At 40.5% G+C, this 17,527-nt stretch overlaps 1 protein-coding gene across 4 annotated transcripts in view; it reads left to right on the forward strand.

Annotated features, from left to right (window-relative positions):
- CDKL5 (cyclin dependent kinase like 5) overlaps positions 1–16,227 on the forward strand; it is a 133,169-nt gene extending 116,942 nt beyond the window's left edge. For 2 of the 4 annotated variants that reach the window (XM_057496122.1, XM_036912877.2), the window contains 4 exons: positions 8,179–8,278; positions 11,951–12,073; positions 13,236–13,355; positions 15,836–16,227. In XM_057496122.1, the coding sequence (XP_057352105.1) occupies positions 8,179–8,278; positions 11,951–12,073; positions 13,236–13,355; positions 15,836–16,222 (730 nt within the window). In that variant the 3' untranslated portion in view covers positions 16,223–16,227. The remainder of the gene's footprint in view (positions 1–8,178; positions 8,279–11,950; positions 12,074–13,235; positions 13,356–15,835) is intronic. The other 2 variants (XM_057496124.1, XM_057496123.1) reach the window with 1 other exon arrangement.
- The last annotated feature ends 1,300 nt before the right edge of the window (positions 16,228–17,527 follow it).

Raw genomic sequence — 17,527 nt, forward strand, 5'->3', positions numbered from 1 at the left:
CACCCTGGGAGTCAGAGGTTAAAATGGTGTGCCAGCTTGGCTTACCCATTTACCTTTTGTGTCATATGTAATAAAAACTTAGGGAGAGAATTATAGTATCTATCAAGTCTCATTAGCTGATCTTTCTGGGGAGTAAGGACTTAAAAGAATAATAAGAATAGTAGTAATAATAATGATAATGATGTCGACTTTATATTCTCAGCTGCCCAGAATCTAGATGGCGGGGGGGTGTTTATGTGTACTCATAGAACTCCTAAGGTGTCCACCTAAAGAATAAAATGGTGCACCACTGTAACACAGCGAATTTAGAATGAGTCCAGTCTGTCAGAGATTCCATCTCTGGTATTTGTTGCCAGAAGTCACAGAAGAGCCCTAGGTCAGTCAGTACTCCTGACCCTGTATGTATGGTTTCACAATTTGGACCCTGTTAGCAAGGTTATATCAAGGTTTTGGTATTACTGTGCCCTATGGTGAAAATAGCTTACTTATTTAAAAAATATAATAAAAATGATGTTTTAAAGCTGTAAATAGTTTTTCTTTTATAAACAGACTTTATATCCCTTGTGTTCCTTATAAAAATGGGAGTTTTAACATTAGTGACTTAAGCGATTAGACTCTGGAAATAAAATACCTGATTAATGTCACCTGACCACATGACTGTAACCTCTCTGCCCCTTGGCTTCCTCATGTGTAAGATAGGGCTAAGCATAGCATCTCCTTCGTAGGGTTACCGTGACTGTTAAAGGAGGTAAAGCACCAAAAGCACCTAGAGCAGCACCTGTCACAGTGACTTGTCAGTGTTAGCTGTGGCATTAGTGTCCTCTCACTTAATGTGACCTGTCAGGGGTCTCCCCTCAACTTAATTTTGCTGATAAACTTTGATATACTCTTTCTTCATGTGGCTGTAGACAAGAGCTCCTGTACATTAACCCAGAATATAGATACTACTACTTTTAGCTACCAGCACTGACACTTTCAAGTGTGGCTTTGACAAGCCATGAGAATGGGGTCTAAATTGTGAGAACATGGAAGTACAGAAGGAGTTGTTTTTCTCTCTTGGTCATTGCATAGTGAAGTGGTGATGGTTTAAGAGAGCATCAATCACAGAATAACAGTCCTATGAAAATCAAGTAGGTCACATCAAAACTCAATCAAAATGTGGGATAGGAAGTATTAACAACGTATTGTTTCTGTCTTTCGGTAATCGGTTTGAGTAGAGTTTGTTTAGACCTGGATATGTGTAGAAACCTCAAAACAGCTGTTTTAAAAAGAATTAGAGGCACAGTTTGGACAGTGACCTTTGAACAAGTCTTCATCGAGTCAACCTTACTCTGATACTGCTGTTAGAAGGCTTGAGAGGGTTCTAGAATTGCCAGTGATGAATTGCTGTATGCTTTTGCTCCTCCTGCCCCTAATGATAATGCTGCTATGATACTTCTCCTTTATGTATTTCATCTAACTTAGTCAAGTTATTCATTAAGCTTGACTTGTCTTGATTTTTTTACTTGAACAAGGTCTATCATTGGTTCATCATATTGTGTATATTTGAAAGAAATGCAGTTTGGCCACTGGTAGAAAAACATGAACAAGTCTTGCTGGGGTAACACTGAATTACTATCTTAAACCACTTACCTCAGGGCAGTCTGTTTCTCCTTGATAGTGGTACTTTACATTTCTTTTGGGAAGAGAATATTTGTACAGTGTACACATTTCTCACAATGGAAAAAAACCCCAACTACTATGTCATACATTAAAGTGATAAATAGATATGGTAGTATAATATCCAGAGCAGTTGCTCTGGACATCTCAGCTGTCTAGAATCCAGTTAAGAACTGGGAGGTAAGCCAAAATATCTCAGAACAAGAAAAATAGAGTTAATGCAGCCAGATGCCTCATTTTACTAATGAGAAACACCTCCATCCTCCCTATGAGCCCTTAGCTGCTGCTTTTATGCACAGTTCTAGTTGTTGGCACTGAGGTAGTCAGGCAAGAAATAATCCCAGGTAACAATACAGTGTGCAAGAGGGAGAAAGATCCAAATAATAGCCATGGGAGAGAAGGGGGGTATTTTTTCCTTTTCTCAGGCCCCAAGTGGGAAAATCATTTCTAGCCTTTATAGTTTCATACATAGAATAAATACCCATGTAGAGTATATATTTATGAAATAGACTGCTCGTACTTTGCTTAAAAAACAAGAGTATAAATACGTTTAGAAAAACTGCTGCCAGAATTGGGTTAAAATTGACACTTGAAACAGTAAACCAAATTAATTAGAAATCCCAGTAGTGAAGATAAGTGAAGAACTGCTGTCACTTACACAATTGCTTATACAATCCTAGGCTTTGTCTTCTTGTAAAGTTACAAATATATTGGTAACCCCTACTGTTTAGCACCATAAGTCAAGAAATTCTCCACTGATTTTCTCTTCTCAGATGTTAGCTAAGCACCTAGTCATGCTGCCAGGGAAAAGGAGTGAGCAAGGAGAGTTCACAGAGTAATGGCCCTCTCTTCTTCAGCCCAGTGGCTTCACGCTGCTGCTAAAGGGATTCTCGTGAGGCCCCAGAAGTCTGACCCTCTGTTAAACCTGTGGGTGTCCTGCCTTGAGTCTGTGAGCAGCTTGAGGTCAGAGTCCTTGTTTTATTTTGCCCTGTAGCTCCAGCACCTAACACTGGGCCTGCACGTACAAAGTACTCTGCAGATGTTGGTTGACTTTGATTCAGTCAGTTTTAATTCCTTCCCTTTTTAGGGGAGTCTTTTGAATTCTCTTTCCTCTTGATCCCTTACAGAAATAGCCCTTGTGTTTGATAACATTGAGTCCCGTGACTGCGGGAAGGAAACTGTTGCCCCCGCACCAGCATCCCCCCAGCCTCACCCCGGCTGTTGTTTCAGCCCTGGATATTGTGCCAGGCAACTCAGTGGGTGGTCCTCAAAGCTGCTGTCGCTGAGATTCGTGCGATCACCCACTCCCCCTTTCCTTGTGCTGCTCCTGCCGGCCCTGCCTGTTACATGTCAGGTACCGTTCAAGGCAGCTCAGCACACAACTGTTGGCGGTACCAGGGAGAATCATGAGGTCCACAATTCACAACTGAGATAAATTTGGGGGCACATTCTTTCTCACACATTTGGTGCAGTACTTGTAAATGTTCAAGTCTCTATCTCCATTCTTTTGTACAACACAGAGCTTTTCAGGTGCCTGCGTTCCAGGCAGCTTCTCTCCATCTCTGGGTCTCTCTCCCAGGCTTTTTCCTGTTCTCTGTTAATTCTCTGTGTTTGTATGTTTCGGCGTGACATCTCCTCTCTTACGCCTCTCTCCCCAGCTTGCTCTCCCACCTGGGCTGTTTTCTCTCTCTGACTTCTATCTGTGTCTTTGCTGATGCGTGTGCTCTCACATTTCACTCTAGTTCCAGGATCATTCATTTCCTTTTTGGTTTTGGCCTCTGGAATCTTTCCCTGCCTGGATCTGGTCCCCACTGCTTCTGCCCAGCCTCAGTTTGAAGATGTTTTTCTCATCATTCCCTCTTCCTCCAGGCTCCAGTGTATCCAGTGCCTGGAGAACAGACCTGGCAGAGGGTCGTTGATTCATCATCCTGTGTTTCTTTTTTCTTTTTTCTTTTTCTTTTGGTATCATTAATCTACAATTACATGAGGAATATTATGTTTACTAGGCTCCCCCCTTCACCAAGTCCCCCCCACAAACCCCATTACAGTCACTGTCCATCAGCATAGTAAGATGCTGTAGAATCACTACTTGTCTTCTCTGTGTTGCACAGCCCTCCCCGTGTCTCCCCCCACATTATACATGCTAATCGTAATGCCTCCTTTCTTCCCCCTACCCTTTTCCCTCCCTTCCCACCCATCCTCCCCAGTCCCTTTCCCTTTGGTGACTGTTAGTCCATTCTTGGGTTCTGTGATTCTGCTGCTGTTTTGTTCCTTCAGTATTTTTCTTTGTTCTTATACTTACTTCACAGATGAGTGAAATCATTTGATACTTGTCTTTCTCTGCCTGGCTTATTTCACTGAGCATAATACCCTCTAGCTCCATCCATGTTGTTGCAAATGGTAGGATTTGTTTTCTTCTTATGGCTGAGTAATATTCCATTGTGTATATGCACCACATCTTCTTTATCCATTCGTCTACCGATGGACACTTAGGTTGCTTCCATTTCTTGGCTATTTCATCATCCTGTGTTTTGTGGGCACTAGGAGTTGCAAGCACTAGGCCCTTTGTTCTGCTCCTCCTCCTTCATTACCCTTCTTTCCCCCACTCCCCACCCTGTCACTTGGATCTTACTAGATAGACTTTCTTCCTCCCATCCAAAATCTTGCACGCCCTAGAATGAGGGTCTCAAGCCTCCCCTTCCTCTTGTTCCAGCATTAACCTCCTTAACAGTAGGAGTCTGAGTTTGCAGTCATGATGAATGTGTCCCCCTTAAGGATTTCCTGGATTGGCAGCAAGCACTTGCACTACTGACCCTTGGCAGACCTTTGAGATTTTGTTAGATTTTCATTCTGATTGGTCAAAACTTGTGCCTGTTAATCTGAATGTTTTGCTGTGCTTCTAGGTGGTGTGCAGACCACATTATGGAAAGACATAAACCATATCATAAGCAAATAATTCTTTAACTTCTGGAAGTTATAGAACATTAAAAATAGTATTGCTGGTTGGACTAGATCGTCTGACATTTCTTTCAGTTCTAAGAGTTATGCTTCTGGGATTTCAGTGAGCTACACTGTTCTGCTCTGTACCCCAGAACTCTAACAGGACTGAATGCTGTGGCCCAGAACTTAGTTTGGTGCAGTCTGTCTTTGGGCCTCATACAAGAGAATTTCATTTCCTTCACGTCCAGTGAATTCCCAGGGTCTAGCCCCAGTCTGTCATGGGGATGGGAGTGTTTTTCCCAGTACTGCAACACTGCATTTAAAGAATTTTTTTGACTTTGCACCATTCCATTCTCATCCATTCCATCACGTCTGAAGTTTTCTAGCTTTCAAACTATAAATGGATCATCCTGACTTCCAAAGCTGTTTTTTTTGTTTTTGGTTGTGTTATAGTTCAAATCAGAACTTGGAACTCTCTCAGTGATGTTTAAAATCGCAGGTGCTAAGGAGTTTCAGGAACACGTGGGCCTGTAGTTCATGTTTTTACTTCCTCGGCATTCCCATTAACTTTTAGGCTAAATATTTAAGAAGAAATGATCATTGCTCCTTCAAACTGTCATGTTCTCCTGCTTTTTTTTTAATTAATTTTTTATTAAGGTATGATTGATATACATTCTTACGAAGGTTTCACATGAAAAAACAATGTGGTTACTACATTTACCCATATTATCAAGTCCCCACCCATACCCCAATGCAATCACTGTCCGTCAGTGTAGTAAGATGCCACAGATCCACTGTGTGCCTTCTCTGTGCTACACTGTTTTCCCCGTGATCCCCCCCACACCATGTGTACTAAACATAATACCCCTCAGTCCCCTTCTCCCTCCCTCCCCACCCGCCCTCCCACACCCCTCCCCTTCGGTAACCACTAGTCCCTTCTTGGAGTCTGTGAGTCTGCTGCCATTTTGTTCCTTCAGTTTTCCTTCACTGTTACACTCCACAAATGAGGGAAATCATTTGGCACTTGTCTTTCTCCTCCTGGCTTATTGCACTGAGCATAATGTCCTCCAGCTCCATCCATGTTGTTGCAAATGGTAGGATTTGTTTTCTTCTTATGGCTGAATAGTATTCCATTGTGTATATGTACCACCTCTTCTTTATTCATTCATCTACTGATGGACACTTAGGTTGCTTCCATATCTTGGCTATTGTAAAAAGTGTTGCAATAAACATAGGGGTGCATATGTCTTTTTGAATCTGAGAAGTTGTATTCTTTGGGTGAATTCCAAGGAGTGGGATTCCCAGGTCAAATGCTATTTCTATTTTTAGTTTTTTGAGGAACCTCCATATTGCTTTCCACAGTGGTTGAACTAGCTTACATTCCCACCAGCAGTGTAGGAGGGTTCCCCTTTCTCTGCATCCTCGTCAACTTTTGTTGTTCTTAGTCTTTACGATGCTGGCCATCCTTACTTGTGTGAGGTGCTATCTCATTGTGGTTTTAATTTGCATTTCCCTGATGATTAGTGATGTGGAGCATCTTTTCATGTGTCTGTTGGCCATCTGAATTTCTTCTTTGGAGAATTGTCTGTTCATATCTTCCACCCATTTTTTGATAGGGTTATTTGCTTTTTGGGTGTTGAGGCATATGAGTTCTTTTTATATTTTGGATGTTAACCCCTTGTCAGATATGTCATTTACAAATATATTCTCCCATACTGTAGGATGCTTTTTTGTTCTGTTGATGGTGTCCTTTGCTGTACAGAAGCTTTTTAGTTTGATGTAGTCCCATGAGTTCATTTTTGCTTTTATTTCCCTTTCTCGAGGATATGCGTTCAGGAAGAAGTTGCTCATGCTTATATTCAGGAGATGTTTGCCTATGTTGTCTTCTAAGAGTTTTATGGTTTCATGACTTACATTCAATTCTTTAATCCATTTCGAGTTTGCTTTTGTGTATGGGGTTTAACAATAATCCAGTTTCATTCTCTTGCATGTAGCTGTCCAGTTTTGCCAACACCAGCTGTTGATGTTCTCCTTTTTATTTTTATTTTTCTATGTCAGTCTGTCTGTCTCTTTTTAAATCTCTTCCCTTTTGTCTTTGATCTTGAGTTCTTGGTCTTTCAAATAATTTTCTGTGATTTTTAAAACCTTCTTAATATATCTGTAATATGTGTTTGGTGTTGAAATTAAAAAGAAACAATAAATCACCACTAATCCTATTACCCAGAGATGGTACTATTAAAATTTGATTTTATTTTCTCCCTTTTTAAAAATGTGTATATATGTACACACACACAGACACACACATATACATATATATATATGCCTTCTTTTTAATACAGCTGGGCTCATGCAGAAAGTTTTGAATCCTGCTATTTTCACTTAGTATCGAAGTATGAATATTCCTTCACAATGAGGATTCTTTAAAAATGTGATTTGTTTTTAGTAGCTTCATGGAGTTTTTCTATCATGTGGATCTGTAATAGCTTATGTAAATGTTTTCTGCCTTCACACAGATTTAATCAAGAATGCTGCTTTGCTCATATTTTCTTACATATTCTAGTAGCTTCATCACTGCTAGGTGTCCTAAAACCATAATGTGAATGAACTCTGTTACCTTAATGTTCCTACCCTTGATTTTAGGGAATAGTCAAAAAAAAAGGCATCCAATCATTTTAGAAAATGTTTTTTCAAAGTCATATAGATAATGAGATTTAAAGCAGAGCCTGTAGAATGTGCCTTTTCCAAGAATAACATCAGTTGAGTTGCTTTTTAAAGACAGAAAATTAAATTACTAATATAGGGCCTCTGTTAACTACAAGTAGACAACTTGTTGGGGCCAAGGTATATCTTATTTTGTGTCTCTTAATATTTCCTGTTTGTATTAAAATACTTGCTGATGTCACCGGTATGAAGCTTATTGTTAGTATTTTCAGTTAGAAGCTTTTTTTCCCCAGAGCAGTGCTTTATATGAAAGCATTCATCCTGTCTACATTCTTTCTTACCTTATCCATTTTTAATTTAGTATTAATAAATATATATAAGGCTTTTATAAAGAAATTTTCCAGTTTTAGGCAATTTTTACTGATAAGGTTTCTGTGGCAGCATTGATTTTTCTTTCTTTTTTTTTTTTTTAATGTTCAATACCTTGGCAGGCCACTAATAATGAACTTCTTGAGCTGGGTTTAGAAAGGTAAATGGAAAAAGGAAGATACTGAAAATGTTTCTGCTTTTTTCCACAGAGGGTTACAGAAAAGGCATCCTTTAAACCATGTGCTTTTCAGACTCTCTAATTTTGAGGTTTTCAGCAGCACGGAAATGGTTCTGCAGCATAGTTACAGATCATTTGTAATAATGCTCAAATTGCCAGTTGGAGTGAGTCAGTGCCAAAGACTAATCGTCAACCATGGTTGATTAGACTCAGTTCCTCCCATGCTTTTTAGAGGCTCCTTACCTGCATGCTTGATTCTCCAGGACTATTTGAACCTGGTTTTATGCACTTTTATTCTTCATTAACATTTGTCACAAAACAGCGGGAGAATGACTGCAAAATCAATATGATAAAAATGTCTTCCTGTTTAGGAAAAGTCCTGAAAACATTAGTCATTCCGAACAACTCAAGGAAAAGGAAAAACAAGGTTTTTTCAGATCAATGAAAAAGAAAAAGAAGAAATCTCAAACAGTAAGTAGATGGCCAATTTCTATATACAGTGACGTATGAATCTGCATAGTCTGTGTGTATTTCACACTTCGTACATGGCAATCAAAGTGAATTGTTTTCTTATTGAGAATTGACATGCATACACTGTATATGCTTCTTTCTCAAATCCAATACAGTTATCCTCCTCATAGAACCTTTTCTAGATTCAACAGAATCTCCAGGTATAGGAGAAATTTAATTTGGATGAGAGAGAACACTTTAAGCCTCTCAATAAACATCTTACCCATGTGAATTTATATTCATGTAAAAACTATAAAACTGGGGGGTTTATTTCTCTCTGGGGGCTAAAGATATGTGAAAACTTAGGAAACGGTTTTGGTTTATGTTTAAATCTTGAAATTCATATCCATCATTCATTATTCTCCTCTGGCTGGTTATCCATTTCCCATGTTGATAAGTGCTGCCTGGGCTGCAGAGTCAAAGAGAGGAGATAGCATTTGACATTTCAGGGCTTGCTTTAGTAGGAAGACATGTTTATCTTGTGACTAAACTGTGAAATGGAATGAGTCTTATCTCCTGGGAGCCCTCTGCCTGAGCCAAGGCCTGGCTCCATGGAACTGTGCACATCACATCACTGAACCACCCAAGCAAGGATTCTGCTGGTTGGTGACGTGAGTCCACATGGGTAAGCCAGGACCCCAGACTGGCAGGAGCTTCTTTACTCATGTGAGGCCTGCTTCCCCCTGTGCTCTAGGACACCGCGAGGACCAGGCACTGTTGAGTCAGCCATCTTAAATGATCTTGTTTCTAGTTTTACTTCATTCATGACTGACTCTCATATATTTAAAAGGAAAATGGATTCTAGGATTATGACTCAATGGTAAGTAAACATGAGATATATAATAGTAGCAAAGAATGTAATACCCAAAGTGAGGGTTTTTGTTTCATGGATGTTCTGAAAGTATTAATAAAGACTTTCCTAGATTACCATTTTAGATTATTCTTTCACTTGCTTGTTAAATTTACATATTTCAATATAAAATAAATATGAGCTCATTACAGAAAAACTGAGGGGAAAAAATGACTTCTTACCACCCCATCACAACTAGTATTGAGGATTTTTTTTTCCACCTAGCCTTTTAGCCTATGCGTATGTTGATGGAAAGAAGGTGGTTTTTTAGGTTTTAAATAATAGTAATTCTTCTAGTACAATTTTTATTCTGGCTTCTAATAGTGTATCTGTCAATCACACATACATACAACATAAATGTTTCTACACAAATTTTATTATCTTCATTTTAATGGCTGTATAATATTCCTGAAATGTTCATTTAAAGACCTATCTCTAAGTAAAACTCACTTAAAGTGGGATGTCAAATCAAAATGCCACTCAATCAAATATTACTACATTTGTTATTCAAACTGGATGAACAAAATAGACCTGATTTAAAGTAGAGAAACTTAAAATATTTTTTTATATTAAGGTCTCATTGATATACAATCTTATGATGGTTTCACATGAGCAACATTATGGTTTCAACATTTACCCGTATTATCAAGGCCCCCCCACGCCAACCCCATTGCAATCACTGTTCATCAGCGTAGTAGATGCTATAGAGTCATTACTTGTCTTCTCCGTGCTATACTGGAGAACCTTAAAATATTTAAAGTGCTAATAAAGCTTTTATCATTGTCTGTGAAACATTTATCCATCAGGAACATTGAAGTTATAGTACCTTCTCTTAAAGACTGTTATTTTTATTTTAAGGTTTTTGTTTTGTTCTTAACCTCTGGTCTATAGCTATTACAGGGTGATTAAGTAGAAGAAAGTAGAAGGAACCAAAGCATGGAAGGTGTTCTGTATATAGATTTGGCTTTTGATGTCTATCTGCCTTAAAATCTACATTAAACCTAAAGCCCCTACTCACCGTGACCCAAGTCAAGTATATACATGTTGACTGGCTATTTTATTCAGGATCTGGTTCAAATTTTAGATGTTTCAATAGTATAGCTTATGGTAAATAAGAAAATTATTATTCTCTAATATCCTCTCCACTTGAACTTATTTTTATAGGTTTTCATACATTTCATTTTTGATATGCAAAGTAAGTAATTGCAAAATTATCTCCATACAGGCCACAGTGCCTTAAGCCTGACAAACCAAAGTTGTTTGTACCTCTGTATTTTTTAATGAAAAGAAAAAAAGGTTTTTTAAAAAGACTTTGATATCTAGAGGAAGATTTTCAAAGAGCATTCAGTATATCCTGCCAGGCCTCAGGCTCCTAAGCCTGGCATTGCCTTAACTCTGCCTCCTTTGAATGAGCATTGACAGAACTAAAGTTAGCTATTTTTCACTTTCTAGAACTCCACAAAAGGAAACTAGGTAAACGAGCTTTGAAATATTTAAAGCTTTGAGGCCTTTGCATAATATATTTTTTTTAAACAGGAAATGTGACACCAGGGCATGTAGAGGGGCAGGGCACATTAAATAAAGCCTTGGGTCCTAAATCTAGTTTAGTCCCTTTATTTCACTGATGCCCGATATGGCACAGTCAGCTGGGAGGACTAGAAGGTAGGTTCTCCTGAATAGCAGGCCCAGGCCCAGTCCATGCCACTGGCCCACCTCTGGAGAGCCTCTGGCCACGGGTCCCCACCAGCTCTCTCAAGGACTCCATGGGGATGCAAATTAAACTCTTCCCTGGGATCCTTGTCATAGGAGAGGGAAACTTCATGGGCTGTTTTCCTTGAATGTCTTCATACACATGCCAGTAAAGGATGCCCTGAATACCTTCATATACCTTCTAGCTCTCTGACAGTTGAGCTATCCAAAACAGGGAAATGTGGTGCCAAAGAATAATTCTGTATTGTAAAGGGTGCCGGCTTTGACTTGAGCAAATCTGGAAGCCGCCTTGGGGAATCTGGCTTCAGTTCCCCATCCAGAGAGTTATATAAGCCCTCAGAGCATATGGTGACTTTGCCAACTTGGTAATTGTATCCTAGTTAGTATCTTAACTGGTAATCATGCTTCAATTTAAAGATTGAACTTTGTTTTTTTAGTTGGAAAACCCAGATTCTGAATTGTACCAGGTATTCTCCATGGGGTGAACACTTCTTAAATAATATAGAACCAGCCTCTCCCACTGTGGTAGGGTCCTACAGCAGTGATAGTCCTCCTTCAAGTGTTGTTTTCTGGTTTAAGAGTTGACCACATTCAAAAGAGTTTGCGGTATTTTTTTTTCCTAATAGGCAGATTACATGGTAGATTCGTTAGTTGCTAAAGTCCTCTCTAGCAATCATGCAAAGATTAAAGTTCATAATTAGCTCTTTAAACACTATTCTTTATAATAATCATGTTTCTGATAATAAATGCTTGAATGTTTTGTAAGCTTAATGTAAATAAAGACGCGTCTAAGGTCTCTAAGCATTCCTGCTATGGGTATTGGTCATGACCACACGTTCCTTATACATGCAGATGCTTTTGTATGTCTTGAATTTTCATTTTTGGCATCTTCATGTCCAGTTGAGAAATGATCCAGAACCCCAGTAGATGCACACACAACAACTGAGATTCTTTGAATAACTGTTAATATTTAACGATCTGAGGGCTTCCAAGGGCTAGGAGCTACAATAAGAGCACCTTTTTTTTCTTTTCTTTTTTTTTTGCAATTAGTTTATTTGTATCTTATATTGCAGACAGATTCCACCAACGGGGAGAATCCAAGCATCAAGAAATCCCTCTTTCCTCTTTTTAATTCAAAGAATCATTTAAAGCATAGTTCTTCTTTGAAAAAGCTTCCTGTAGTCACTCCACCCATGGTACCCATTTTTATGTATGGTAGCCCTGAAAACTGCTCCAGTAAACTTGTTTTACTGATGACAACAGCATGTCTTGTATTTTCATGGGGTCATATTCTCCTTGTGCTAGTTAAGTACCTGAGCCAGTTCCATAAATTCACTGGGATATAAATTCTTTACCATTCTGGATTTTCTGAATCAGTTAAGGAAGTTGAAGCATAAAAGGCTATTAAACAAACAAACTAGTGCAAAGCTACTTTGGGTTGTCTGATAGCCAATTGTTGGCAGACAGCATTCACAAAATCCCTTATTTCTTATAAAGAGCTTGATTAACATTTACAATTAACAAGTGTCTTTCGTTTGGCTCACAAAGTTTGTAACACTTGGTTGGCAGTTTTTCTTCGAAACCAAGTTGAATTGACCAAGTCGAACGAGCTAGCAGGCTCCATGAACAGCTTCTAACTTAGTTGGTGATGCGCTTTTTCCTTGCCTGGCTCTAGCTCTTGCTGGTCACAGTTTAAAGCCGGGGCTTTTGCTTGGCATTTAGTGTTACTCTCCTGTGTTCACCAAAATTGGCGAGTGGATTGCACTTATCTGGGATTTGTGGCACAAATTTCCAGCATTTTCATAGTGTATAAAGCTAGACTCAGATTTACTGGGCAGTGTCTTGGGAATGTGATTCAAACTATACTTTCCCACTTTGCTATTCTTGAAAGCCTGCTAGACTTCCTTGGGCACCACCAAATACGGTGTTTGGATCATTTTCCCAGCAGCAACAAATTTTTGTTTTATTGAACTGGTTCATAACCTAACTGCAATATGGAATGAGGATACGACAGAAATTCCTGGTACAGCCCAATTTAACTGCTCTCTCTTACAGCAACTAAAACTAACAGCATGGGAATGCTTTGAAAAGGTTGAGGTTTTAACAAAGCTGCATGACATCTGCCAATTTTTCCTAATGCAGGGAAAATTATTAAGGGGGCCGCAGAATTTAACTAGCATCACTTGCATTGTGAACATTGGGAGAGTTTTGGTTTCTTTTTATTGTTTGTTTGTTTGTTTGTTTTGGTTGAATTTTGGGTTGATTTGATTTGCTTTCATTCTTCTCTGGGGTGTGGTTGCATATCTCAATTACGCTTATTGGTGTGCTTATTGAATCTTTGTCCATATTCTCCTCTAGGTGCCCAACTCTGATGGCCCTGATCTTATGACGTTGCAGAAAGCCATTCATTCTGCAAGCACCCCGAGCAGCAGGCCTAAGGAATGGCGTCCTGAGAAAATCTCCGATCTGCAGACCCAAGTGAGTGGTGTCTGCATTATTCCTAGACTCTCAGACTCTATAGTGACCATTTCTCCTGAGTGGAAAACAGGGTTGAGAAATTTAGTCTCTCAATGTTACAGCAAGGCTGAGCGCCTCCCCAGAATATACCCTCACTAATAGTCAGATGCATCTTGAGAGTCCAGATGAATCTTGTTTTAGTGACCCCTGTTCTACTGGACAAAAAAGTGAGCTTCCATTAGCCTTCACGGGTGGGGTGTGGGGGGTGCAGGTTAGAGGGGATTAAGGGGGAATAAGACAGGGCCCCAGCCGACAAATACTCTGCAGCCTAGGAGAAAAAGAAAATCCATACATAACCATAATTTCATGGTAAAAAATGAGGCAAACCATAAAACGGGAGGGTGAGAGGAGGTAGTGGAAAGATGGTTTTATTAAAAATGGTAGCATACAAATTGGGTCTTGCAAGATACAGCACTCCTTGAAAGAATATTTAAATTTCTTTGAAATCCATACTGTTTTTGATAGAAAACTGGCAAACCAGTTGCATTAGGAACTGCATGTTAGACTGTATCGTACCATTACTTTTATCTGTCATAATGGGGGAATAAGGAGAGACTGGATCAATCAATTTTTTAAGTAATTGAGGTTTATCACCTTTGAACAACTATTTTGATTGGAAATGTTTTAATACTCTATTTTTTCAGTGTCCCATAATGAGCACAGTAACATAATCTAAACTGTGTTTTGATCATATTCAGTATTTCCTAAATCCATTATTTCTGTGTACTATAATTTCCGCAACCCTTGTGAGCTTTTGAAGCTATAGGGTTACTTGTGCCTCTAAATGACCACAGATTTCTATCATCTGGAGGAGGAGGGTTTCTTTTTGTAGGTCTGTTGTTTACTTTTTTTGAACTATAAGCTGTTACTTAGAGCTGCTGTCAGGAGTTCCCCAGATTTCTGTTTTGTTTGCCCAACCATTTATATTTTCTGCTTCTAACATAATATAGGCTGAGGGGTAGAGATGGTGTAGAGAACCAGATAGCCAAGGCATATTGGATATGTAGCCAAACTAAGCACAAGGTTCTGAGTGATGGCCTGATCTAGTCCCAGTTGAAAAGCAAAAAAAAGAATATGGGGCTTTAGAACCTTTTTTCTGTAGCCATTTCTTTTGCTAAGTAGTTGTTTTCACGTAACCTAGTATCTCTGGCTGAACCCAGATTATTGTAATTGCTCAATAGTTACGTGTGGTCAATAGTTACATGTGATAAAAATCACCCAGAATCTCATTGCATTATTCTACTAATTTCATTAAAAAACAATAAAGAACACACACCTTTGAGCATTTACCGTGTGCAGTGTACTATGCCACCTCGCGCAGGGACCACAAAGCTTTCTTTGGAATTGCTATGGAGGATGCTTCCCCAGAAGCAATTTCTACATGAGTCAATTCTCAAGCAGTTCCCATTGGATTCCAACACCCAGTTCCTTCAAATCTTGTAGTGTTCTTTGAGATCATCAACATCTTACTGTACTTTGCTGAGCCCTTAAAGGCATGGCCCTTGAAGACTGGCAACGAGTGGTGCCCCAAGTGCTGGAGTCCCTGGTGAGGGCCTTGAATTTCAGAGTGCTTTCCATGCCTCTTCACCACTCCCCATGTGGAGGAGAGAGGAGTGAGCCGCCTTTCTGGTGGGGCTAGGGAGAGGCTGTGGCTCAGGAGCTGCCGGGCAGTAGTATTGGCCAATGTTCCCAGGACCCTTGTCTGGTCTGTCTTGAAGCACAGTCACCCTCCACAGGGTAGCACCACACTGGCCCAGGCCCCGGCCCCACAGCAGACAGGCTGGGCGGCCGTCACCCACGTTAGGGATTGAAAGCCTCCTGTGAGTGATTTGCGTTGTAGACCGTGTAGGGCTTTTGGTTGTTTCTCTGTGTATGGCATTTTTAATACCCAAACTTTACCCCCTCCTCAAAAACATTAAAGAACAAAAACCAAACAAAGTAAAAGTGCAGAAAGGGAAGGTTTGGATTTTATATTCAAAGGAAAGTGAAAATTGAGGAGATAAGAACATTACATTTGTTTCTGTTTGTCTTGCAGCTAGATATGGCTGGATGGCTGAGGTCCGGCCAGGGGCAGCTTCATGTAGAGAGGGTGGAGTGTCTCAAAGGGGAGAGGCATATCCCTTCTTTTGCTTCTCCCTGCAGGTTAAGTGTGTGCCCACCCTCCCGCACCCCTGTCAGCCCCCCCGGGGAACATGGGATGCAGCCAGACAGAAAGCACCTAAGCCTTGATAGCTACCACACAAGCTCTGGATTTCTTTTCATTACAGAAAAGTAATTAACTTTGATCTCATTTGAAAAAGACCAAAAGGACAGATAAGGCTGGATGAACCCCTCCTCCCTCCCTGGCCTCACGCAGCCATCTCAGATCTGTTGCTGTTTCCCCCCAGCTTTCGAGTCTACTATAAATTAAATCCTACACACACTTTCATCTTTTCTTTCAGAGCCAGCCATTAAAATCACTGCGCAAGCTGTTGCATCTCCCTTCAGCCTCAAATCACCCGGCTGCCTCTGACCCCCGCTTCCAACCCATAACAACTCAACAAGCCAAAAATTCCTTCTCAGAAATTCGGATTCACCCCCTGAGCCAGGCCTCTGGCGGGAGCAGTAACATCCGGCAGGAGCCCACACCAAAGGGCAGGCCAGCCCTCCAGCTGCCAGGTCAGATGGACCCTGGTTGGCACGTGTCCTCAGTGACCCGAAGTGCCACAGAGGGGCCTTCCTACTCTGAACAGCTAGGTGCCAAGAGTGGGCCAAACGGGCACCCTTATAACAGAACAAATCGGTCCCGAATGCCAAATCTGAATGATTTAAAAGAGACAGCCTTGTAATGTGTGGGAGGGTGGGGTAGGGTGGGCGACAAGCCAGTGGGGAGGGGAGGGGAGGGGAGGGGCCGGGAAGGGAGGGGAGGGGCCGGGTGGGTGGCAAAGGGGCTGGGTTGGGGGCGGGGGGTAAGCCAGTATTTTCAGCTTTATGAAGGTGCGTGCAATATTGTATGTGTGGAGCCATCTGGCTCCTCACGGCCACAAATGCTAGTCAGGGATCTTAGAGCCACAGGAGTTCCTAGGGATGGCCAGGCCCCACAGGTCTTGTGTGAGAATGGGTAGAGTGTGCCATCAAGGAAGAAGACATTCTTGCCAGTTTCTCCCCCTTACATTCCAGCTTTAGTGCAATCCCGATTGAACTTGGGAAAGCCAGGACATACATTGGCACTGCAAGGGACAGACAAATGCGTGTTGACCAACGCCCTTACCACAGAGGTTTTTCTGCGTAGGCTACATGTGGGGTTTATGGTAATCCAAGAATATCCCTTTGAAGGATTAGCAGATGAACTAACTGTATGTCTTAAATTGTTTTCTAAATTTCCATATTTGATAGGATTTGTAATGTTTATTTATAATTAATTAATATTGTACTGTTATAATCATACCTTTTATGTTAAATGTAAAGTTATTTTGAGCTGTTTGGAACATTGTGAAGCAGTGGGACAGCTACAGTAGTTTCTATAAAAACTAAACAGTAACATTTATATATTGCATCAGGAGTATTTTATTCTATATATAAATATATATAGTAAATATCTGTTTTATAAATATAATCATTTAAAGAAAGTATCGTTATGACACTATCTGCCATATTTTTATACACTTGTGATATGAAGTGAGTATTATACTTCTAATCAAGGGAGTTGAATTGTGGCTATATGGACTGTAACAGTAGGAACCTTGCTCAACTTTCAGGCCCCAGCAGTAGCCTCTAGACATGATCCTTGGTAGCAGACGAGATGCAGCATCTTCTTTCAAACCCCCTGGGGAACAAAGATGGCTAGGCTAGTGAGAACTCCAGCAGGCCTCATCTCCACCCTCACACAGTTGGTTCCTGTTCGTGTACAGGGATATTCCTTGCACTTGAGGGGAGACTAGATCCAGGGTTACTCATGGGTCTTTGTAGAGAGGATGTGCTGTATCTACTTAGCATTAGTAGCATAGACCAAAGATTTGCCTGTGAACATGCCTAGTTGCGAGGTCGTAAGAGGCACATGTCTGTAGATCTTGTAAACCAGCTCTATGCACCTAAATCCTGTGCGCTGTACCAGAGACTCTTGGCTGGTGGGGTGTGAGATGCATGTGTGGCAT

The sequence above is a fragment of the Manis pentadactyla genome, chromosome X (genome assembly GCF_030020395.1).
Source record: "Manis pentadactyla isolate mManPen7 chromosome X, mManPen7.hap1, whole genome shotgun sequence".
NCBI lineage: Eukaryota > Metazoa > Chordata > Mammalia > Pholidota > Manidae > Manis > Manis pentadactyla.